This window comes from Epinephelus lanceolatus, chromosome 16 (assembly GCF_041903045.1).
Source record: "Epinephelus lanceolatus isolate andai-2023 chromosome 16, ASM4190304v1, whole genome shotgun sequence".
Classification (NCBI taxonomy): Eukaryota; Metazoa; Chordata; class Actinopteri; order Perciformes; family Serranidae; genus Epinephelus; species Epinephelus lanceolatus.
In genome coordinates this window covers 24242268-24267204 of record NC_135749.1, presented here as the reverse complement: position 1 = coordinate 24267204, position 24937 = coordinate 24242268, and the positions used below count along the sequence as shown (strand labels likewise).

Below are 24937 nucleotides of genomic sequence, written 5' to 3'. Positions count from 1 at the left end.
CCACCTCTGTCAGTTAGTATCAATACAATCTATTCCAAAAAAACGTCTACGGAACCCCGCCTTAGGGTTACAGTAGTTGCTCTACAGTGACCTTGTCTGACCCGCTGCCAAACAATGGTAGGTAAGCAAACACTATTGGCAGCTATCGCTATGGTAACAATACAGCACACACTCCCGACGATCCCTTAAATAAAGCCTCAACAGGCTCAGAGGCTTCCCATTGCACAAATCACTGTGGAAACTGCCAGCAGAGAAATGTACAATGCCAAACACACACACACACACACACACACACACACACACACGGGTTAAACAGATGCAACATGCTAGTTAATGCTGCCACACATCAGTCATGAGAGCCAAGCGTCCTCCATAACCCTTGAGAGGGGAATGATGGAGCAGGGGCTGCCTGCTGCAGCTCCGGCTGGCTGTTAAACTGCTATCTATAACTAAACAGATCAGCAGATCATCCTGCGCTCTACAGGAAGTCTACATAACTGGGGCACAGAGTTCCTAAACATTTCAGAGAGAGTGCGAGCGTCAACAGTCGTCTTAACGATTACACCGGGTCTGTGGCGGGGAACGTTGGCTCACCATTGCCGGAGTGTTTACCCAATGTTCGCAGGGAGGTGGGGTAATGTCAGCTTAGTGATTAATTGCAGGCCCAAAGTGCTGAGGACACAGAATCTGCTCTGAATGGCGCCGACTGCAGCTCCTACAAGGGTTTATTGCTTTATCGGCTGAATCCTAATGTGACCCTCTTCCCTCCACTCCCTCAGACGCTTCCAGTGGTGCTGGAGCATCCGAAAATATTCAGCAAGGTGCCTCTGTGGTTAATTGCCCGATGTAGTTCAAGTTCCCACTGTTGAGGAAAGTTTCTACTGTATTTTCCATTGATAGCCTGAAAAAAATAAGCATTTAGGAATTAATTCAAGTGCAGCATGTCTGCATGGGGCCTGATACAGATCTCTATGGGTTGATAAAGCTCCCTATACAGCATGATTCCTCCCAATATGTTGGGAGAAGCATAACATATGGCGGTTACACAAGCATGCAGCTGTTGTTTTTTGGGGCTAGAGATAAATAATGGATACAAGTCTTCCACAGGGTACTCAAGACAGCTAATGAGAGAAAGAAAGCAGACAGGGAATTAGAAACTAACTGTTTCTCAAAGCCACTGTTTTCTAACATTTTCACAAGAGCCCAAGGACAAAAAAATACAGGAGAGATAAAAACATCAGTATTCATCAGCTGTAGAAGTACTCAAATGCAAATGTTAGCAAAACTTGTACCAGTAATATTGAGCACATTTTAATACAGACACAGAGGGCCAATCCTATTTTAGATTTCTACGCCTACCCCTTGTTTTTGGCCCCCCCCCAGAACAAAGGATGGTAAGGGAATGGAACAAACCTTCAAGACCCTGATACATTACAGTATTCTGGCATTTATTTTAGCAGATGCGACAAGTGTTGCTGGACATGGCAAATATGCCATCTTCTGTTGTGGCGATTCCTCTTACGTTGGCTACTCGCAATTTGTTCTCAACTTAAGCTTCACGCAATCAAGCAATCCATCAAAAAGTCATCAAAAAAAAAAACGAACACTGCTTCATTACCAGGCAACTAGTAATGCTCTGTAGGCTAACATTAGCAACACGTGCCTGTGCCCCGCCAGTCTACACTGATTTTTGAGGAGTGGTAAAAAGTGCTGCTGGACCTTAGTTAACCTTCAGGTGTCCTATGCCATCAAAGTGGGGAAATGCGACATGAAAATCTGTTACGTAGCCTATATGTCATGCACAAATCAGCAATAACAACGTACGTAAGCTAGCTAGTTAGCTACTGAGACATCTGCATACTAGCGATTTCTTTTCTTGGGCTTGTTGTAAAGACAAGGACCATAATATATTGAAACCACATTAAACTTAAATAATACGATGGTTATTGTAACATTTAAATATTTATAAACGAGTTTAGAGTGTGCCTTTAATACCCCTCAGTTTGGAGGGTCGTGTAGCCCTGAAACTTTGCCCTACCCCATCTATCCCAACAAGCATCTGGACACCCTACCCTGAGACATGATCGCACAAAATGGAGGGGTACAGGCTAAGTGGTAGTGGCGAAGTTTGTATTGGGAATGGCCCAAAGTAATACCTTCCTTAAATGCATGTGAGAGCATTGATTCCTGCGTGTATTTCCCTCTCACACACACTCTTCATCCTACTCCATCTCTCAAATGTGGGTGACCTTAATAATTTAGGGGAAAAGCGGAGAGAGAGGAGATCACATTTGCCTCAGTGCAGATCTTACAGGGGGAAACTTGTGTTCTGCATCAAACCCTCCAATAGGTTTGCCATTTTCAGGCATTCGTCCGCAACCAACTGAACCCTCACCCTCTCTGTATGTTCACAGGGGGTGCCTGCGAGCCAACATGATTAACTATTGAAAGGGGAGAGAACCGGCATCTTGTATGGGGACCACATATCATAATGACACTTTTTAATTCTGTTGCCAATGGCTGTTTATGTGCTACTAATTACTGGTGAAGAATAATAATCTCTCCTCCAATTGGACTCCATCACGCCGAGGGCTTTCTCCTCGCCTCTATTTTGCATTTATCCTGGTTTTGTGACTCTGCTGGCTCCACTTGCTCCCCGCATCAGTGTCCTTGCAATCTAATTCATGCCGCCTACCTGTCCCGCTCGGTGTTTTTCCATACTCTGACTAATGCACACACGTAGTGGCCACAGAAGCGGCTGGAGCAGTGGAAGGGTTTGCCAGATAAAGCATTCAGGCAAAATCTAAGAGGGTGGCTTGAGTCATTTAACTCAAATAAAGCCAGGAGAAAGGCCTGTTTGCTCTTGGTAATCCCCCACTTGCTCGACAAGGCTTCGCAAGGTTCATCTGCTGCGCTAAATTGGTGCACGTATCCTTATTTGTATAGGAGCTCATTGTGGCTGGGTGAGAGGGGGGACTCTGACAGGACTGGCAGCTATTCAAGCCCTCATGCCTATTTGCTTATCCTCATTCATGGCAGAATTGGCTTTTTCCGGAGCCATTTTTCAAGCTATGCGTGACATGGTATTTTCATTGAGCCTGCCACTACTAATGCAGCTGTGTGGAGTAACTATTGCAGGCAGGCAGTATATGTGTTTAGGAGAGGGGCGACCAGGGGCCTCCCACACTAATCACAGTGGTAAGGCAACACTACCATTTGCATGTCTGTGGCCGGTGTCTCCTTCGGTTTCCACGTCTGAATATCTAGGTGAAAGACATCAGGTCATCAGTGTGTGCAGCCACAATGGAAATGAAATGCAAATTCACTCAAAGTGAGATCAACCCTGGCAAAGGATTTTCTTTGTCAGACTGTGACGTCATTAGGTAAATGAAAGACCAGTGTGAAAAATGAGACTGCTGATCTTTCCGTCTTTTTCTCTCCGCAGGTGGCTTTCCCAGTCTCTTGTCCTGACTCTTGATTCTCTGGTGCCAAAAAAAAGATCAAACTTCAAACAATACAGTATAGTGCACTGCATATAGAAAAACAAGACACCCATTTGCAGGACTTTCCAGAAAAACACACTAATGGAATACACACTATCGCCTACATAGTAGACTGTTTTGATTATGAGCTCATCGCAATTTGGCGCTCTCGGTTTGCCATAACTGGTCTGGTTATGGGGCAGACCACAGACTAGGACTACAACCCAATAATAAACTCAAACCAGAAGAAAATGACAAAACTGTCTGTGGAGAGTGCCATTATGATCAGCAAGGGAAAATTGCCTTTACAGCACTTTACACATACAAGGGCTTCATTTGGTTAACATATTAAATTTGAAACCACCACTCGTGACAATAAACAGACATTTAGAGTGGATAGGTCTGATTACATATAAGGCAGGCCTTAGCCTCCCTCAGATGCCCTCAGTCAGGAAGGTGAAAAGGTAATTCTGCTGCAGTGGGAGCCAAGCCGAGATCCTTTGGTGCGCTGCTCCTCAAAGTGTACGCAGCAGCCGTTCGTTAAAAATGCAGGAGCAATTACCCCGGCTGAGTCTGACTCAGTGAACGCTACCAAGCTGAGCTGCCGCCACCGCCTCCTACACCTCCTCCTACCTTTCCGCTGCCGCTACACTAGGCAACCTGAGCGTTCTTCATGTGAACCGGCATGCCAAAGGTGGGGCGGCAGATGCAGCAGACACCAAAAGCTTCAGTTACACGAGAACAACAAAAGCCCTTCTCTGCCTGTCTGTCTCTCACGAGGTGCAGTTACCTCTCCCCCTCCCTCGTCCTTCCCGAACACGTGACCGGCAGCCTGTCATCCTTCACCACCAGCTCACTCCTGTCCGGACCCAACTCCTCTTCTGCCCTCTTTGCTCTTCGCTATCTCTCCCTCAGATGGGGCCAAAAAAGGTACTATCTGCCTCATTCTGAATTCCAGCTATGCAGTTCACATAAACAAGGGCACTTGAGTCTATCCATCACTTTCAGGGTTGCAATTTTAGCATAATTTGGGGAGAGACAGGGGCTCACAGTTAATTTACGCATGCTGTGAAACATCACATCCAAGCAAAATATGCCTCGCAATCAACAGATGACAATATAAATAGAAACAAACAGACTTAACTTTACAAATATATTCAACTGTTCACATAATATAGGTAGTGTTTGCCTTGTGTGGAGCAGTGCTATTCTCAGGATAGAAGAAAAATCCAGACAGAGGTATCAAACCACACACACTGAAAGGATTCAGCCTTATCCAGACATATTATCTGGTATCTATTGAGCATCGACAGGAACCAACAGAAGTTTCAGCAAAGTTCGTAATCCTTTTATCTCTTTTTCAACAAAGTTGATAATCCCTGACTAAACACAATCACTCACATGTGTTCTCTTCAGTTGGAAAATAATGACCATAATGTTGCCAAATACATGTTTGGCAAAGTTTATTCAAGGACCTAACAGTTGTATATTTTCTAATATTCACCATATGCACAGAACGATTCTCGCTTGAAATGGTTTTAGGTGTGTTTGACTTTTACTATATCCCATATGTTGCTCTGTATGTTAATATAGGCTGTATGTATTAAAGGGGTCTACACAGGAGGTGTCTCTCCAACCACTCATGTCATCCTGCACAGATGGCAGGACACCATGCCCAGCAGACAGCAGGGGCTCCCGGAAATAGAGGAAGAGGCATGCGAAAGCGATGGAGGATGGGAACGAGTAATTACAAAGAGGGACAACATGAAAGAGAATTTAAAGATGAAGGGAGGCTTGGCGAAAAAAATAGGAGCAAGGAAGAGTGGTCTGAGCGAAAGTGAAGGGGAGAAACATAAACAGTCAAAGATGAAAAAAGACAAAATTGTGAGACTGTACCCCGCCGTCCTCAGAGGCAAAAGGGGAGACAGAAAATAGAGCGTGAAAACGCCAGGCTATGCTTTTGCCAGAGCGACAGAAGAGTGAAACAGTGGGCCAGAGGAGACAGCTCCAGGCAGAAACTATGTTACAGAAAGAAATGTTAGTGAAAACAAGAAAGAGGGGAAAAAAGCAGGTGTATTTGTAGAGTCTTGCCGCGCTGGTTGGTTTCGAAGGGCACATCATGTGTCTCGTTTCATCTGGCTCCAAATGTATAGCAACATCTCTGTCTCTCTGTCCCGCTGTATGTTGACTCTGCATGCCTCTTTCTCTCTGTAGGAATACTCCAAAAATACAGAAAACACATAGACATGTGTTTCATTTCAGCTCCTCACAAGGAAGAGCCTCACATCCTAGGACAAACAATTCTAATGCACTTAAAAATGTTTGTAAATTCAAGCCATGCCAAATACGCACAAATACTAAAGACCACCTGTGGTTTAAAGTTCACATCCGCAATTTATTTGATGCACAAATGATCCCAGTAAGCGTTTCTGCGTGTGTTTATGTGTGTGCTCCTCTCTTCACAGCAGTGCATTCGGAAGCTTGTGGAGATTCAGCGTCTTAACCCAGGTTTTTCCGGTTGAAGGAAACTCGCCCTGCTCATTCCGCCACCTTCCTCCCCATATGCCCCATTTCACCAAACAGGTAGGAGTCTCCTCTCCCTTGCAGTGCAGACTCGAGTCGGCCGTTATATCTCCAGATGGTCCGGGAAGGAGAGTTCAGAGACAAGATTCCCTGGGGCAAGAGTTCCACCACTAAGCACATCATTTTATATTTTAGCCATTTATCTCAGACTTTCTTTCTTTTTTTTTCTTTTTTTTACAGCGACCTCCGCCAAGCGAGCAGGCACTATGTTCTGTGTCTTGCTCAAGGACACTACGATGCAACATGAGCCTGTTGAGGAGAAGAAAAATGCGACCTGGTTTTAAGACCTTCACTCAGAGCGCTGGACCAAATTCCAAGCACACGGTCTCACACACACAGTATTTGTTGACAACTTTGTTAAATACAAACTTACTGATAGACTTCTTTAGCACACATTTACACGCACGTAATCATACACCATCTGTGCTCGTAAACCATGCCCTGCGATGTTAGCACACATGTAACATTGTTGCTACATTTATAACCCCCTGTGTACCCCGAAGTTAATATAGAACAGGTTCCTTCTTCCATCATTAGAGATGCAACCTACAGAACATAAAAAAAGCTTGATATTTCATTTTGTCCGTCCCTCCTTTGCTCCTCTGACAAGCTGCACTTACATTGACTACGTTTACATGCACACCATATTTAGATTAAGGTCAATATTCTGGTTAAGGTAATATTCCGAATAAGGTGTTTATATGCGCTGCAGCAACTGGAATATTCCGTTTACATGTTAATTGACATATTCCCGTGTTTCGGCATATTCCAGAAAATACCCAGCTACTGGCCTACCAGAAATGCTCTTATTTAATGCAACACTCAAGCTGCGGGGGGCAGTGATATGCCTATAGGCATCTGGTCTGCCGGAAATGAAGATGAAGAAAAAGAAGTTGTGTTCACAATGAACAGAAGCTGTAATGTTTGTTTCCGACATACCCCTGTGTTATCCTACTTGCGCTTTTGCACCACAACTTAACTACAAAACTCCTGCTGATCCATTTTGTCCTCAACAATGGAAGACGAGAGCGAGAAGAAAAGGCGGACAAGTGTATGGACCTTTCCTTCCAGCTTATGCCGTTCACGCCAGCCAGAGCCCCCCGGAGTCTGTGGATGAAGGTATGAAGCCAGTCCTGCTGTTCTCCCCGCTTGCCATAACCATAACAACACCAACAACCCAGGATTCCTTGTGAATCAAGCATGCCCAGACGTAACTGAATATTCCGGTACGGGGCATTTTCCGATTAAGGTGTATACACGTCACAATATTCTGATTAAAACAGGCATATGCCAGGGGTCTTATTCAGAATATTCTCCAACCAGAATATGACCTTAATCAGGTATTGCACGTGTTTACATGACTCGTGCGCAACCAGAATATTGCGGATATTCCGAATAATACAGGAATATGGTGTGCATGTAAATGTAGTCAGTGTCAACATGCACATAATATTAGTTTTTGCTCTTATTCCAATATTCCTAATAAGCTGTTTACATGACTGATGAAAGTGAAAAACAGCCTCCCTCTTTCGTTCCTTCAGCCACCTACTTGAAAAGGTCAGCTTTGTGATGTTTGCGCAAATCCAAAAACCTGTTGAGACCTTTTATAATGTTTAAAAGTAGGTGTTTCAACTTAAGACCAGAAATGTTGGCTGTTTGTTTCAGGCATGCATCTCAACCCCATCCTTGCAAACAGTTGGTGAGTTGTTTAGTGTACAAGGCATCCATGACAAAACACAGAGCCCACTGTAAACAGGGAAGAGGGCGTTTACTGTGGTAAAGATCCCAGTTAATGTGGAATATTAGTGTGCATGTAAACGTAGCCAGTGTTGAGAGAGCACTCTGGTAAAGCAGCTGTAATGAGATGTGGACGGCAGCATGCAGCGAGCCAGGTCTCAGCGCCCTGACTGCGGGAAGCAATAATGCATACCCAACCCTAATGTATGGGTGTGCAGATAGGGCTGAGCTGTCAGTTGATAGATTAGAGGGGTTAAGAGTACCCCCCCTACTGTAGTGTGTGTCGCGTGCATGCTTGTGCATGTACACGCAGACCGGAGCAAATAAATGGAGCTGTCTGCCCCATTGACTGACAGTTACACATGGAGGGATTGTACTGCTGGATAAAGCTGTAGGCACAGGCAGATAAAAACCAGGGGTATTAGTTGATTAATGATCAAAAGACCTCCTTTCATGGTTTGACCATGTGAGGCGAAGGATTGGAAAAAACATGAAAAAAAAAGGAGGAAAGCAAGATAGAGTTCTTGCTAAAAAGCCTGCCAGTTTGAGCCAGCTACGAGGGAACACATGATGGGTTAAGATTTACAGCGACGCCGGGACAGTATTTTGTTTCGGGCAGTCAGTCGTGAGGCATGTATCAAGAATTACAAGTGAGGGAAATGAGTTATACTACCCCTGTCTTAGTACTAATCAGAACATATCGTCCCGGGCTCAGAATAGGGCTGGGCTTTAGTAAATGTAATATAAGAAGTGTATTTTTCCAGCCCTGAAAGCCCTTGATAAACTCTTCAAAGAAGATCCACATCAGCAGAGACAGAGGGGACTAAGCTGCGAGCTGAGTTTTACGCCACTGATAACTGATTTAATGAAAGACTTGACGGAAAGTGTTCCTTTTCCCCTGCCTTTGATTTCACTTGCTCTCCATGCCTATGTATATCTGTCTCTCCCTTGTTGTCTCTGCGCCTCTCTTTCTCCTCTATCGAGGCATTAAAGGAGGATTTAGATGGCTCTGTTGTTATTTCTGTAGCACAATGGATCACCCCGTGTAATGTAACCAAACCCTTTTCCTTGCTTTTAACTGGCCCCTCCCTATAACAGCCACCCCTCCGCTCTCTGTCTTTCTATCTCTCTCACACACCCCTTCCCTCCATCTCGTCCTCCAATTCTAAAGAATTAGACAGGGTATAAATGGTGCCTATGGCAGGGGCAGACACAGGCACAGATCCTCTCAAAGGGCTCCATTGACTGGTGTTTACTTAAGGCCGGGGACATTAGCCGCTGCTAAATCTACCTCAATCTGTGCCTCTTGGCTTCCCTGGTTCTACATGTTCTAGTCTGACTGCAACACAGACGCCTGCCAGCTCTTAGATCACAGCCACAGTGCAAGCGTGTGTGTGTATGCATATACTTTTGCAATGCATCCTTTTGTGTGTGTGTGTGTGAGATCGCTGACATTAGGCATGTAATGACCTAGCCTATCAGCGGTGTAACAGCACAAGGGTACAGCAGTGTCAGGTACCTTGTGTGCATGCGGTAACAGCAACAGTGAAGCCGACTGGATTTCACAACAGCGGCAGAATTTACTGCAGGTTTTCAACGCGAATTAGCATTAATTTGAGAGTTCCTTTTGAGAGTTGTGTGCATAGTAATGAAACAGAGGACTGGAGAATGCCTGTCATTGAGAGAAAATGAGATACGACGCACGCCAAGACTAACAGGCACTTAGTGCACACATTTAGCTGAAATTCATATTCTTTCCTAAACACTATCATGAAATAACAATTGATCTGTGTGCTGTAATTGTTCTCATGGGCGAAAGGAGGGGCCGGGGCCAGAGAGAGCTCGTTTTACTGTAATTTTCTCATTTATGATGCACATCTATTACCTATCATTAAAGTTGAATGCACAGCAAGCTGTGAACAGCACTACACATCAAACTCACAGGGAAAGACACAGGCTGGATAAAGGGCCAAATTTCAGCAAATGACTCCACGGACTGATCAGCTGGGGAATAGGCAGAAATAGGGCCTTTAAAGGATCCTCTCATCAAAGCAGCATCCTGCCAGCTCCCCCCCAGCCATACAAAAGTCACACACACACACACACACACACACACGCATTGACACACTAACGTACACACACACAGACAGGCAGACACACAAATCCTCTTTTGGGAATCAATAATTCAGCTAAAGAGAAGCACATGCTACGCCCCACTGCACTAATCAATAGAAAGCCAAATGTTATCTTTTCATCTCATTCTCTGACTTTCACATTCTAATCTGGGCTGGCTAGCTCATGCTGGACAGCATCAGAGAACTCCATTAAATCAGAATATAATGCAGACATACAGAAAGGGATAAAGGGACCCCAAATTCAGAGGGCGCCTCTGTTTATTCTGACAATGTTAGCTCCTTTCTTTTACAATAGAGTCCTTAGTTGTAACCGAGCGCAGATGTTCTATAAATTTTCTATGCATAGAATCTCAAATATGTGTCATAAAATGGAGGCGAGAGAAAGAGAATGGCAACACTTTAGTATGAGTTACGCCCCACTCCCCCTCCCTATCCCTGCAGGATATTTATGCCCCCCACCCACATCTCTCGGGAGAATGAGGCCATACCTTGAGAATGCAGCAATGAAGATAAATAGAACGGCTTGTGTGATTTGAGACTGATGACTAAATCTCAGTGGAGTGTGCAAAATAGGGGACTTGTAGTGAATTTGTGTGTTATTTGTGTGCACACATGAGGCCAAAGTGGCTGTTGTGCGATACTGTGGACTGTGTGGACTGAACCTGCAGCCAAGGCCCTTCTCCCCTCTCTGTAATCGAGCTATCAATGGGCATTAATGAGAGTGTGAGATAGCTCTCCACAGCCCTCTCGGCCACATCGCCCAACACTCTGGCCTCTCTCCCCGCCTCCCTTTCTCCTACTGACCCCATCCGTGGCTCGATCATATCAACCTACGAGGCCGCTGGCTGCGCTAACTAACCATGAAAATGAATACGAATGTCGGCTGATTTATAAACGGAAATGTACGCTCTCCTCGCCTCCCCACGCTCCCACTATGGCTCTCGTTTGCATGACACAGGACCCTAGCCGCTCGCTCAAGGATACATCAATCGCTGACGGTGGCAAGATCGGATCTGCGCTGACCTTGGGAGTGAACTGCAGCATAGGCGAAGGAGGCAGGGGGCCCTGTTGCAACAGAGCAGGCAGGCGGGCAGAAAGCGAGAGGAAGGAGGAAGAGGGGAAAAGAAAAGTGGAAGGGAGGGAGGGGTAGAATGGAGGGGCATGCCCTGATTGAGAGGCCCCCGAGATGAGCAACTCTGAGATATGAGAAGGGGGAGGGAGGGAGGGGGGGGGGGTGATGGAAGGAGTAGTGGAAGGGGGGGTGGGAGTGAGAGGGAAGCCATATGGCAGCAGCACAAATGTATTAAACTATAAATCAGGGTGAGAGCTAGTGGACTGCCAGGTGGGGCTGCAGGCAGGTTGCCCCTGCAGGCAGGTCGGATCTCCTGGAAGCGCACTGCTTCAAAATCCAGCTCCACATGGAAAAGGCTGAAAACATCACTGATATTTTGCTTTATTGTGCTCTATCAATTTTATTGCATAAACTAATTTTCTTTCTGTCTTGATAGGGGAAATTTGCCACATTTAATGTTAATTTATCCAGTGTTTGAACATGCTCAACACTGATGCCAATAAAACTGAGTTTTGGAGCTGATATCAGAACAATAATTTTTTTGATACCTTTCATAAGGGGAAAATAAACTTTTTATTTGCTCTATAAGTTTTTTGGGTCAATACTTCAGTGTTAAATAGAAAGTTAGAAAAGTTTCCTAATCGAGATCAGGGAATGTCTGATTACAGAGTGAGTAAACAAGACTACATATTTCTCCAAATATTCAATGCCAACTTCCAGCTCTTCACATGTTTTAACACTCTGTGCCAAGGACACATCTGGGTCAGGGTTTGATACCCTGCCCAACAGTGTCTATTCCTCTATGGATGCACTTGAAATATTTTACACAAAAAATGTTTGATTTAAGTTTAAAGCAATCATATCACATATAATGCTATCTAAATACAGAAATTAAACGTAACTATTGCATAAAGTTCAACTGGACACCTTCAGCGTGCCGTTCAGCCACTGCGTTACATCACAGCGTCACAATAATGGACAGAAATTAGTGTTACACATGTGGTAGAAAAACAAATAGAGTAATCCCCAAAAGGCTTCCATTTTAATCCCTTGATGATGTCTGGGTAGTGTGCCCAGCCAGTGTCCTGGCAGCCATCAGGGCCCAGGCCTGGGCTCCCATCCCAGAGGCACTGATGCATACTACAGCTAGAGCAAACACGGGCAGCCCTCCTCATGCCTGCTCTCCGTCAGAACCATACCGACCGACCATCACAGCAGAGAAAAAAAGGAGGGCTCATAACCTGTTTGACCCCTTCTTGTAAAGCAATACAATTAGGCATTTGTGCTGGTTAGTGAGGAACAACTTTATAATTAAATCTCTTATTCACCTCAATCAAAAAAGTGGCACTGAAGCATTTAAACAAAGCCCTACATTCAGCTTGCAAATGCTTCATTAGTAAATTAAGTGTGGATCCTAATTCTCTCGTTTGTTTTAAAAGCTGCCTGTCAAGTTATTTTGATGGACAAAAGCCCCCGAATCTACGAGACGTGTTGTTCAACACTTTACACTTCATGCCAGCGCACTGCATCACATCAAGATCTCATCAGTTTGCAGGTGAAAGGATGGATGGAGGTTACTGGACAGCTCCCAGTAACGGTCTGGTGGGCTGGACTAACTCAAACCTTGATCCCTGATCCCTGAGACACACACAAAGTCACACACATACACGCTGACATAGACATCCAAACTCCAGCGAGGTAACCTGCCATCTGAAACCATCACAGCCAAGGCCAGCTATCCATCAAATCCCATCTCCACTCAGGGATGAGAGGGGGATGAAGGGAGGGCGGTGGAAGAGAGAGGAGGGAGGGGTGGTGAGGGTGAGGGAGGGAAGCAGGGCAGGAGTGTAGGAGGGGATGAGTAGGCTTGAGGAATGCAAGAAGAGCAGAAGAGCAGCGTACCTTGGTCTGGAGATAGTGGGGGTAGTAGTAGGTGTACTGAGGGTACATTGGCTGCTGCTCCAATCGCTTGCCCATGTAGCTGGAATCCTTAGCACTGAGGCAGGGAATGGTGACACAGGGTGGAAGCTGCCAAGTAGCTAGCAATGGGAAAGAGGCAGCGGAGGGGCTGTGCGATTCCTGTCTTTGCTGTCCGCACCACTGTGACGCTAGCCGGCTCTCCAGGGAGAAGACAGGGACTGCGTGCCGGACAGCAGCTGGGAGGAGGTTTGCCTCTGATGGGGAAGCTCCTCACCGGTCCGGAGCCTCAGTTATCGGATGCTCACTCAGTCTCTCACTGCTGGATCAATGGAAATATTTCCACAAGTGCTAGAAACCAAGAGCGCCGTGTCCGTCAGTGGCTGGTATCGGATAGTAACGCGTGATAAGGGTGAGGTAGAGGAAGAAGAGGGAAGAGAAGACGTGAAGAGGTGCAGGTGGCAGTAGCTCTGGCAGTCCTGTGAATGTTGGAAAATGGGAGAAGGAAGAAGAGGAGGAGAGGAGGAGGAAAGGGATGGCAAGGAAAACGGGAGAGGATGTATAGGTTCACTTCTCGTTTTGAGCTGTTTCACTCCAGTCTTTCGCCTGGGCTTTAATCTGCCTCTCTCTCAGACACACTGTGAATCTGACTCTCTCTCTCTCTCACTGCCCCTCTCTCTCTCTCTCACTGCCCCTCTCTCTCTCTCTCTTACATACACACACTGTCTCTCTCTCCTCTGTAGTCTGATCCGACGGTGGCTGCGTGCTGTCCTGTTTGACAGAGGGGAGATATCTCCAGCACCGGTTGCCGACAGATGCACTTTGTGCACGGAGCAGAATCACAACACGAGAGCCGAGAACAGACACAGAAAGCAATCTCAGTCTGTAGCGGCCGAGCCAGCGAGAGGGAAGATAACACAGAGGAATGATCCCAGTTTCTAAATGATGTGGCACAATCGTGTATTAAAAAAATCCACCGGTTGGTTAGTCAATCCACTGGGTTTCCAGATAGAAGACGAGTGGGGAGAATAAAACCCCACAGTGACTGTGTCCCAGGTGCCCAGCAGAGAAGGAGTCCCTCGTCTGCGATCCTCCCTCTTCCTGCACTTGTAAAATGTGTTCCTTATTTCGTCCTTGGCTCTCTCACTCCTCTAAGCAGCCTGCCTCGTTCTCTTTCCCTCTGTCACACAGTTGCTCTCTCTTACTCTCGCGTGCGCTTTCTCTATCACTCAGCCTCTCTCTCTCTCTCTCTGTCTCTCTCTGTCTCTCTCCTTCTCCTCCACACTGACAGGGCGGTAAAGGGGGGCTCGTCCGAGGCTGCAAGCAGAGCAGACTGCCTCCTCCTTCTCCAGCCCAGCCGGTAGGAGGGTCTTTAGCAGCTCTGTGCGAGAGAAGGCTCCAGACATACACCAGCGGGCTGCAGCGTTTCCACAACCTGGGAGAACGCAGGGAAGAGGAGTGGAAACGAGAGGGGGATGGCGTCAGTGCGAGCAGTCGATTCCCCCTACTGGCTGCACATGGAGCTACCAGCTGAAACACACTGAGCCCTTAAACTTTTCTCTTAACAAACTAGGATCATTTAACCTCAAAACCAGTTAAGGTGGAGAAAACAATTTTAATGTGCAACTTTTAAGAACTTGTGAGTGTGTTTACTTCGATGCAATGTTTAGTGTGTTTCCTAGAGGTGTAACAGTGCACAAAAGTCATGGTTCAGTTCATCCCGTGGCTATGGAGTCACGTCTCAATGAAAGTTTGGTTCAGTAAAATAAAGTTTCATTGCATTTAGTTTGAACAGATGGTGGTACAGGTGTCAAAGGCAGACAAAATCCTCCTGCTGCAGACTGAGGTAACATTTTGTCCACTGGAAACTTTGATAAACTCTTCATTATAAAAATCAGCAACATATCAAACACTTGTGTACAAGCCCGTACAAACACTGTACAAACACTTTACTAAAAGGCAACATGTCGCAACAGGCTATCAAACTGACAAGCATCTTATGCTATGAAACTGAAAATATATAATAAATAGAATAATAAAAAAATAAAGCATGTGCATTAGGAGGAGAGTTACGATAAGTTCCACCTTGGTTATGTTTAAAGCACCCTAACATTTATTGTCCTAGTGATCAGTACATCTTTGTGTAAACAAGAGGACATGCCGTAAGTCTTTACTTTTAAGAGCTATATTCACAAACGCTACATGTAAAGGCAGTGAACAACAATCTCCAAGCACTGACAGAGGAAGTAAAGGGGAAACCAATTCCTGTGTAACATCAAAAGATGACAATGGATGAATCCTCTTCTGATTGACCGAGACCGTGACCAAAAACATCACAAGAATGTCCCGTCGGTGAGGGCTATGCCTGATCACAAGTAACCTCAGTTACAGTCATACTTCTGCAGAGATCAAAAACACAGCGCTCAGAAAGTGCCACTCCTTTTTTCATCTCACACACACAAACGCAGAGGCACACACATGCAGATAGAAACCAACCTTCAGTCCTTGTGGGTATCTCAGTGACTCCGAGGCCACAAGTTCAGAAGCCTCATTTTTCTCTCAATTAACAAATCAACTTGGGTTCCATTTGACTCATCTGACACAAGTCCTGCAAGGGGAAAAAACACAGCCAAAAACTATACCATGAAACGACTGGACTGAAAACAATTACGTTGTGGCAATTTCCGCATCTGAAAATAGATCTCTGACTTTGATGAGTTTAGTTTTGTATTTCATCCGTTTCACTCTAGAGAACAACACAAAACCTCTTGAGGCCGATGTCTCGTCAAACAATAATAACCTAATTACAGATCTCTAGCGCAACACTCGAGATAAGTGAGTTCAGCTGCGGAAAACACACTTTCGTCACCCCTTGGTATATCGCTAATTATTTTTGTTGGATCAATATGTATGACATTGCCAGTGCTGTCGAACTACAATGATTATTTTATAAATTTATTGATCAGTTGCAAGGAAAATAATCAATTCAAGAATTCTGTTTGCAATATAGATAATTTTCAAGCATGAGCATTTGAGACACATTTAATAATGTAGAACAAACCCCACATATTTTTTATGAGGGCTATGTGTCTAGTGCATGTGGACAGACCAAATCAATACCAGCAGAAGAATCCCAGGGACCAAAACAAAGCTCGGAGGGAAAGGGCAGCCTTTTACAGATATATAGAGAGGAAAATATAATTATCAGATAGGCCACTTTTATCCGCAGGAAAGAGATGAGGCTGATATCGATTACGGATTACCAGATTAACAGCCGCTGGATCAACTAGACACATAAACTCTCAGCATCTGGGGAAAGGCAGAAAGTAGAGAACAAAGACAGTCAGATGGACAAAGACCAATGGAGAGAGTAATAGAGAGAGAGAGATACCCAGAGACAATGAGATAAGACACACTGGGAGACAGGACGTGAAGAAGGCACAGAGGCAGAGAAGATTCATATGGCTTTATAACACTGTGCGTCCACTGAGCGACCATGTTAAGTCATCTCTGTATTTCACAGATAAGACTCATCAGTTTCTCTCTTCACTTAAAAATACTGAGATTAAAGGAGCAGAACGGAGTAGTAGGTCAGTTTTAAGCTGATTTTCACACAGATTTTGTCAACATGTGGCTAAAAGTCATGTTTCCTGCTGCAACTGATGCCTCCACCAACAGGAAGTGAGGAAAAATACGGAGCAAAGAGTCCAAATGTGCTGCTAATTACCCATAAATCCATCAAAGTAATAAAAAGAGACAATAAATGAATAAAGGTGCATTTGCACTTTGCTGTGTTACAAGTTTTGATTGATGATTTTTTTTAAATTCTGATTTTATCCAACAACAGTTGTGGATTTATCAATAAGTGAATTCAGAAAAATGCTGGTAGTTTCTTAAGTGTGACAATGTACTGATTTTCCTTGTCATACAGATGCAGCCACCTCTCCTCCCAACTGAAGGCCTTTCGCTGCCAACCAGTTTCCTGTCGGTCTCCAACCAGTTTCGCGTGAACTCCAAGCCACTGGTTTCTCGATAGAATTTGCCTAAATTCTACTGTAATCACGTACAATCTCATTCCAGCCAAGGACCAGATAAGGACCAGACAAGGTCCCAGCTGGGACCAAGCACAGATCTGCCTGGGCCTCATCACGGCGGAACGAGAAATTCGAAGTGGCTGTATCTGTCTATGATCGTTAACTGAGTGTCTCTGTGCTTTGGACTGTTGGTCAGAAAACAGAGCAAGACATTTCACACTATTTTCTGAAATTCTTTAGACAAAAAACACAGACATAGTTAGTTTCAGCCCTAACCTAAACTCATATTTGTAGCAAAACAAATCCCAAATATTTTCTTAACTATGGACTATTTGCTGCTATGTATGACTGCACCCTGACTAACCTTTTCTTAAGTTAATTCAAATTAGTCTACAGAATGGAAACACAGGGGAGTACCATTACACAGACACTGGTCAGCTAAACCATTAATATTCATCGATCCAACCATTAAGAATTAAGAGCCGGGAATTGAGACTTGACTCTTGAAACTAAAGAACTTGACCTGTGGCCCCGCAGACACTAGACAGCACCCTGAGAGCTGGCTGACGTGAACTTTCGGCCTCTGCCCATGAGTTGACTAAGGTTAGTTTATGGAGGCAATTTCAAGCGATGTGACCGGAGAGCAGTAATGCACGCCGTGTGTAAATAAATGTCGGCGCTGCGTCTCATTCTGTGGAAGCAGACCTTGAAGACTGGAAGTGTGTGTTTTGCTCCGGTGGTGATGGAAGCGCTCTGGTCTGAATCAGTGGGACTGACGTCACAGACGGGTGATATGAAGCCAAATATTTCATGGAAAGAGACAGAGTGAGTATCCTGCTTCTTGTATTATTGATACGGATGCAACATCTACTCATTTGCTGTCGAGTCATCTCTGTGTGGTGGTTGTAGAACATGTAAAGATAAGGCTAATCATTTTGATTTTTAAAGGAGCTCGTCAGAGAAGCAAGTCTGAGGCAATTTTCCAAAGATTCTCATTCGTTTCAACCTACTGTGTGTACAGTTGTACGCTGGGGCTTGCCACCCAGAACAGCACGCCAAGTGCCAGACTGTTTCAAAGTGCGTTCAGTGTTCTTCCCAGTGAGTGAGAAGTGATCTGATTTACAAGCTGATTTGTCAAGATGAAGCTCAAACTGTGGCTCTCTGCCATTTTAATATTTAAAAACCTACGCTAAGAAATATTTGCTAATACTCTGCAGCCGGGTCTGTCAAACATTTTCATAAGACAAAGCCAAAGCCATCTGCTGCCCCTCTGTTCTAAGGTCTTTCTTTGATGCTTGCTGATTCACTTTCTAAATTGAGAAGCATGAGTGAGTCATTACAGGACTTTAAAATAGAGAGAGAGGAAGACAGCTGAGGGTATATCTTGCCCCTGAAGGTGTTAAGCAGTTACAATCCCCCTCTAAAAGAATCAGACAAGTCTAGTAAAAGAAAACCACAGCATGATCACAGCGTGGCCTCTGGTCTGAGCGGTTCAGAGAGAGTGGGATTTTTTTTTTTAGCCTTTATTTAAACAGATCAGTCATTTCCTTACTTGGCAAATTTGCATAGCAGTGAAAGCGAGAATTTTTTTGGGGAGATATTTCAATTATATTAACATCCATAGAGATATTAGAGTCCTGAAGAGCTGCCCTTTTGTTCATTGACTGCTCTGACAACACCAGTTATTCTGCTAATGCCTTGAGTCTTTATTAAAACAACCCAGTCAGCAGAAGATAATGTTGATATTGAATGTTTCATATGTATCATATCAACGTTTCTAAAATGACACAGATCTGATTAAATGTATATGACCAGATTTTGTTATTGGAGGTGGAGGAGATGGCAGCTAGCACATCACCTAGGGGAGACAGTTGCCAGGCTGCAGACCACTGTTTGAGACCAAAAAACAACAAAAACGGTAATTATATAGTGAGACATCAGCTGCATTTTCAGCCATAGCCAGATGCAAAAATCTTGTAGATCCACGACTATAACTGTGTGTACGCACAAATGTAGAAATGCACATAAGCATTCTTTTCATCACATTGACAAAGCTGTGCATACGCTTGATTCTGTCCTATAAATCTTAATTATTGTGGCGCATGTGCATGAGCTTCATTTCCACACCCACAATTCGACATAAATGGATGTAAAAACATTTGCATATCAATACTTGTGCCCCTCCACCATTATTGATTAGACATGTCAGTGAGAAATATGGTAATGAAAGTGCAATTTCACCAATCTCTGTCACATTGGCGAGGTTCTCCAAGAGTGCCAGAGCAGCTGTCACCACCCACGGCTGTGGACACTGTAGCATTTGTACTACTAACTCATCACGTTTCTGCAAACCATTATCGTGATAAAATCTCAATCGTCACTATTATTAAACGTCAGAGAGATAATCAATGATTCATTCACATGGCGTTCATGCGGAAACTGACTCTACAAAATGCTTCACAACAATAAAATTAAATCACGAACAGGGAGATGATGGCTCAGATGTAAATACAAGTGATGAAATTAGTTGCTCGTAAAACATCATTTAAAATCAACTTCATAATGTGCCTTTGATTGACATTTTACAGAATGCAATGCAGCTTGTAAAAATAATAGTGAAATTGGCAAGTATGTGTAAGGTGTGTACATTCACACCACACATTCAATTGTATGCATGGATTTGTGCATGCACATTGTTGATGCATCTGGCTTCTGGATTTTGCCACCAAAAGCGGGTGTTTTAAACCAAAACATGATCTTTTCCACAACATAGCCAAGTGGTTTATGTGCTTACACACAACCATGTAAACCATAGCATTGTTAAACATAAGAACATATGTCAAGTATCAACATACAGACTACATGACAACATACAAATGTTACAAATCTGTCTTTATAATGGCAACATTTATTCTTGTGACTGCTTTGATTAAAACGGGAGACAGACAAGGGGGATAAAGACATGGTTAGAGTCTGAACAATAAGTTATAATCAAAACACATAAACAGTAAAGGCAGCTGCAGAATGTTCCCATCCAAAAGAAATTCCTAGAAAGTCCACAACTACTCTGCCCCGCTGCCCGGCCCCTCCCCGAAGAGAACTACTGAATTTCTTCAAGCTGCTGGAGAAACCAAGCGGCATTGTTTCCTGTGGTTGTCTGGACAGTCCTGTCATGGGTGTTTCCCAGAAATGACCAGATGCATGGAATTCGAGGGAAGGCTGGCGCAGTGCCAGGGGAGGGGTGGTCGGAGAGGAGGAGGGCTGGAAGAATGGAGGCACAGGGGAGAGGAGGGAAGTGGAACTGGGGAACAGCAGGGCCTGGTATTCCTGGAAAAACCCTTTTTGCTTTTGGCAGCTGTTCTACTGGGAGATACCCAAGAACCAGAAGATCATCTTACATGTTTTATGCAAACCTACTGATGTAGCATGACTAACCAGCTTCCCCTGGGGCATTCAGCTCATGATTAAGTGAAAGATGAACTATTTTAACAGTCCAACTATGACAAAGCATCTCAGACTGTGCTTGTGTTATGGATTACAGCAGAGATCCTCTGATTATAGTTTACAATAATCTGAGAAAACACGACTGAATGTTGATGATCACTCCAATTAGGAACAGACTGATAAACAGATGTTGCTTGAATACCAGCGTTTGCCATACCGCAGAAGATCACTTAGTACAGATAATGAAGTTTGAGTGAAACACTAGTACTGCTATAAAAAGAAAGTTATCTTTTTTTCATTAAAGGGAAATCTAATTTAGCTAAATCTGAAGGCATGCTAAGACACACGGATGCCAGATTTGAGATCAAGTGTAAAAAAAAAGAAAGAAAGATAATTCAATAACTACAAATATCTAAGTGTATGAGGTCTACGAGAAAACCACATATTTTTGGCAGTTTTACTAAAATTGAAAAGAAAAGAAAAAAAAGGAGCACAAACCACAGAAAGAGAAAGAGGGTGGATAACCTCTGAAGTGGTTCTGAGTTTCAATTTGTCTTCATACTGTTTCTTGCAGTTCATTCTCACGGCGCAATAATTTACTTGATTATGTGATTAACATCTGAAATCAGCAAGCCAATTAGATTACAAGTGATTTTCATATCGTCACAAAGACAAATTACACATGCAGAAAAAAAGTAGTTGCTTGAATTCAAATCATAGTGTCAGTCTCCAATCAGAGACATAAGCTGAAATAAAGGTTTATATTTGTGTTTGTCAGTAGTAGAGCTGAGCCAAACTGCCCAGTAATGTAAAAGGGCACACAGTCAAACTCTCTTCCTGATGTGTTTTAATCTGAGAAGCTCATCAGTCGTACGGAAATGCAGGAAGTAGCCAAATGCGGTCTGTTTCACCAGTGTTACAGTTGAAAAACAGATTTTTCACCCATTCAGTAAAAAGATAGAAAACCAAATGTTTTCCATTTTTAAGGTAATGTTTACCTGTTGAAGATTATTCATGTATATTATCTGTTAGACCTATTTGTAAGCTTGGTTATCAGCTAAAGTTTAATTCATCGTGCTAACCCAAACCGCAACCTCTGGGGCTGAAAAATGAAGCCAAAACGGAACTGCAAAAAATACCTGCAGTTCTTTGAACGGCCACTTGAGGCTGGCTCCAGAAGCCAGTCAATCCACATAGACCCCCATGTCAAAATGCACAACTTTACAGCAGAAATAAACATGTTTACAGCCTGGTACAAAAATGGTTTTGGTCTCTATATAGCGAATTTTGTCCTATAACAACCCACCCATTTACATTTTACTCAGGCCTAAAGTTATGAATAATTAAGGGTGGACTGCTCTGAGTGACAGACCATCTTCTTGGATTTTCAGTCAGATCTACCTCTTGCTCCTCCACGGCTCCACCCTCTTGCCCAAATATGATCACTTCTGAGTCCAAAAAAACCCAAGATGGCGGCGTCCGTAATGCCGAACTCAAGGCCTCAAAACAGGAGTCAACAAACCAATGGGTGACATCACTCTAGCTACACCCATATTTTAACAGTCTATGAGCTAATCCTTTTTCTGTGTCAGCCAGGGTAAAGCTGATGGAGGCAGGGGAGGGACAAAAGTAACATGGTGTTGCTGGTCAGTTTACTTGAAAAAGAGAGAGACACACAAGAGTTGGAGATTTGAACGCATGTAATGGGTAAGGATTTGTGATGGTTAAAAAAATCGTATTCCAACCAGATGTTACTCATAAAAGAAAATGCTGATTACGCACCAAGATGGGTTTGATGCATTGAACCATCACTAAACACAATAATCTGATTTGAGAATAATGTGGTCATTTGCTTTGGGGACTTAAACTAATGCTGCATCCCATGGAATGACAGGACGATGACACAAAACCATCTACTGTCTACCTGATTCCATGTATATGCAGCATAACTGAGCCTTACATGCTAGAAATATTTAGTACTTACTTATTTCGTGGTCGATTTATCCAAACATTACTTTTGTTTGTCATCTGTATTTCTTTCGTCCCGACAGAGAGGAACAAACATAGCAATGCATAACATAAATTCCAGGTCTGATTACGTCTGACTCATTTATCCAAAATTGTAAAAACTAATTGTTATTGGTAAGGGACATGTGTATGTAAGAAAATACGGTTACTCTGAATTAACCCATCTCTGTGCAAAGAGGGAAATACTAAAATGCTCTACTCTGTCCCTGCCCGCCTCTAAACACACTAAATCATGTACTTGCTAAATTATCCAACCTCTCTCAAATTCTCTATGAATAGATATGTTAACGTTATGTGTGTAAGTTCACCACATCTCTGACATATGCAGTTTCTTAATACATTCTTATCAGTGCACTTACGGATGACAGCCTGAGGTAATTCAACACATTCCCCCTCTGAGAGTATAATTTTCCGCAGCGCAAGAGCAGAGTGATATAGTCAAGATATGATTGCAGAGAGCTCCTCTTTATTTATTTATTTATTTATTTATTTTCATTTCTTTATATGCAATGGTCTCATCACCTTGTTCTGGCTGTTTATCTACTACATTATAATGTAAAAAAAGGGCGGACTCATTCTAGACCACCGGCCCCGCACTGAGACATTTGATAAACACCAGGCAGATTTCCAGTGAGTCATTAGCTTCTTTCACAACACAGAGGAGAGCAATGCAAACCTAATGGGGAGGAAATATGAAACCAGGCGTGCATGAGTAAAAATGACTCACAGCAACCCTTACTACGCCCAACGAGGGACAGGCAACAGACCTAAAAGAGTAAATTGCGTACACTTACTAGATCTCTATTCCAAATGTGTAATGTATATACAAGTCACGCCGGCCGAATCATTTCCTGATTAGCGTGATTCTGAGAAAAGATCAGAGTTGTTGCAAATTATTTCGTACTTGGAAAAGAGGCCCAGAGCCAGGGCGGATTTTACATGTGTGTGTGTGCAAGTGTATTCTCCCTCTGCTTCAGTGTTTGTGAAACTACATTTAAAGTCAGGTGGTCTACAGCTGTGGTGGTTCTGTGTGAGTGCTGGCATGAGCGTCGGCGAGTGTGTCTGTTTTTCTCTGTGTGAATATAGCAAGTTAAACTAGGACGTCTCTGAGGAAACTCAGAGATCACAGGAGGGTCAAGGTTATTCTGACACCAAAGGTGAAAACACTTGAGTGGAGCTCAGAGATCAGACTTCCTGTGTGGCTGCGATGCTAACCCTAATATAACACATAAACTGCAACTGAGAGCCGGCCATGTCCTTCTGTGAACCGGCGAGCCTACCACTGCCAGGGACAGCATAGCTACATCCCTGCAGATGAGGGAGAGATGATGCCAAGAAAATCTCTGCATAATAAGGAATTAAGTGCTGCACAGGCAGAGAGAGTGTGAGTTTTAAACAATAGATTTTTTCCATGTGGACGTGCAAAGCCAAAATATTCAAAATCCACATTGTTTAGAATACGAAGAAAGCAGTAGACCCCACAGAAAAAAAAGGCAAATATGACTCACTTTGCAGTGAAATAGAAAGAGGCCCATCAAAGCTTCATCACAGCACTCAGAGTGTATCATGTGCATTTTGTTTTATTCATTGTGTTAATGCCCTAAATAGATCTAAGTGCAAAGCCATTCAGTCTTGTCAGTGTGACTGTGTGCTACTTTTTTTTCTGTCTTTTTCAAATGCTTATGCATATTAAAATACGAAGATCTATGAGTCCCTGACAGTTTTATACAAAAAAATCCAAAGCTTAAAGGTCCAGTGTGTAGGATTTAAGGGGATATATTGGCAGAAATGGAATATAATAAAATAAGTATGTTTTTTTTTTTATATATATAATCACCTGAAAATAAAAAAAAGTCCAGCCTGTTCTCACTCCCAGCTCATCAAATACCACTGCTTTGTCAGTGGACGTCCACGTCAGGCACAGACGCACAGAGACACCCTTCGCACCATTATGAGACGTACCAGTAGGCAGCAGTTTGTAATGTATAAAGAGTGTGTAAGTATGTAAAGGGCAGGCGGGAGGGGTGGTGGATGGGTCAAGCACACTACGGACTACGGACCTGGGAGACCGCTGTTTGTTGCCTGAGTGAAACCTAAAGTCAATGGAGTTAGGTAAATAATCATGTTTAATCAACATAGGGTGTTGTCGGAGCAAAAGAGGAAGTGTAATGAGTTTAATCAACCGTAGTGACTTGTCACTCAATGTATGTCACATGACGTTACATCACGTTAGCATAAGGATAACCATCGTGAAGTCATCAAGTTCCATTCTGGAGTCATCAAGTACCATTCTGAAGTCATGAAGTTGCATTCTGAAGTCATCAAGTTCCATTCTGAAGTCATGAAGTTCCATTCTGAAGTCAAGTTCCATTCTGAAGTCATCAAGTTCCATTCCGAAGTCATCAAGTACCATTCCGACATCATCAAGTTCCATTCCGAAGTCATCAAGTTCCATTCCGAAATCAAGTTCCATTCCGAAGTCATCAAGTTCCACTCTGAAGTCAT

General features: G+C 43.6%; 1 protein-coding gene across 9 annotated transcripts in view; it reads right to left on the bottom strand.

Annotated features, from left to right (window-relative positions):
* Positions 1-24937, bottom strand: part of LOC117263777 (RNA-binding motif, single-stranded-interacting protein 3) — a 385852-nt gene that overhangs the window by 247259 nt on the left and 113656 nt on the right. The window contains exon 1 of one of the 9 annotated variants that reach the window (XM_033637424.2): positions 12912-14169. The exons of 7 other annotated variants lie outside the window; for them this stretch is intronic. In XM_033637424.2, the coding sequence (XP_033493315.1) occupies positions 12912-12986 (75 nt within the window). In that variant the 5' untranslated portion in view covers positions 12987-14169. Of the gene's footprint in view, positions 1-12911; positions 14170-24937 lie in introns of those variants that run through there. One more of the 9 variants, XM_033637426.2, reaches the window with a different exon arrangement.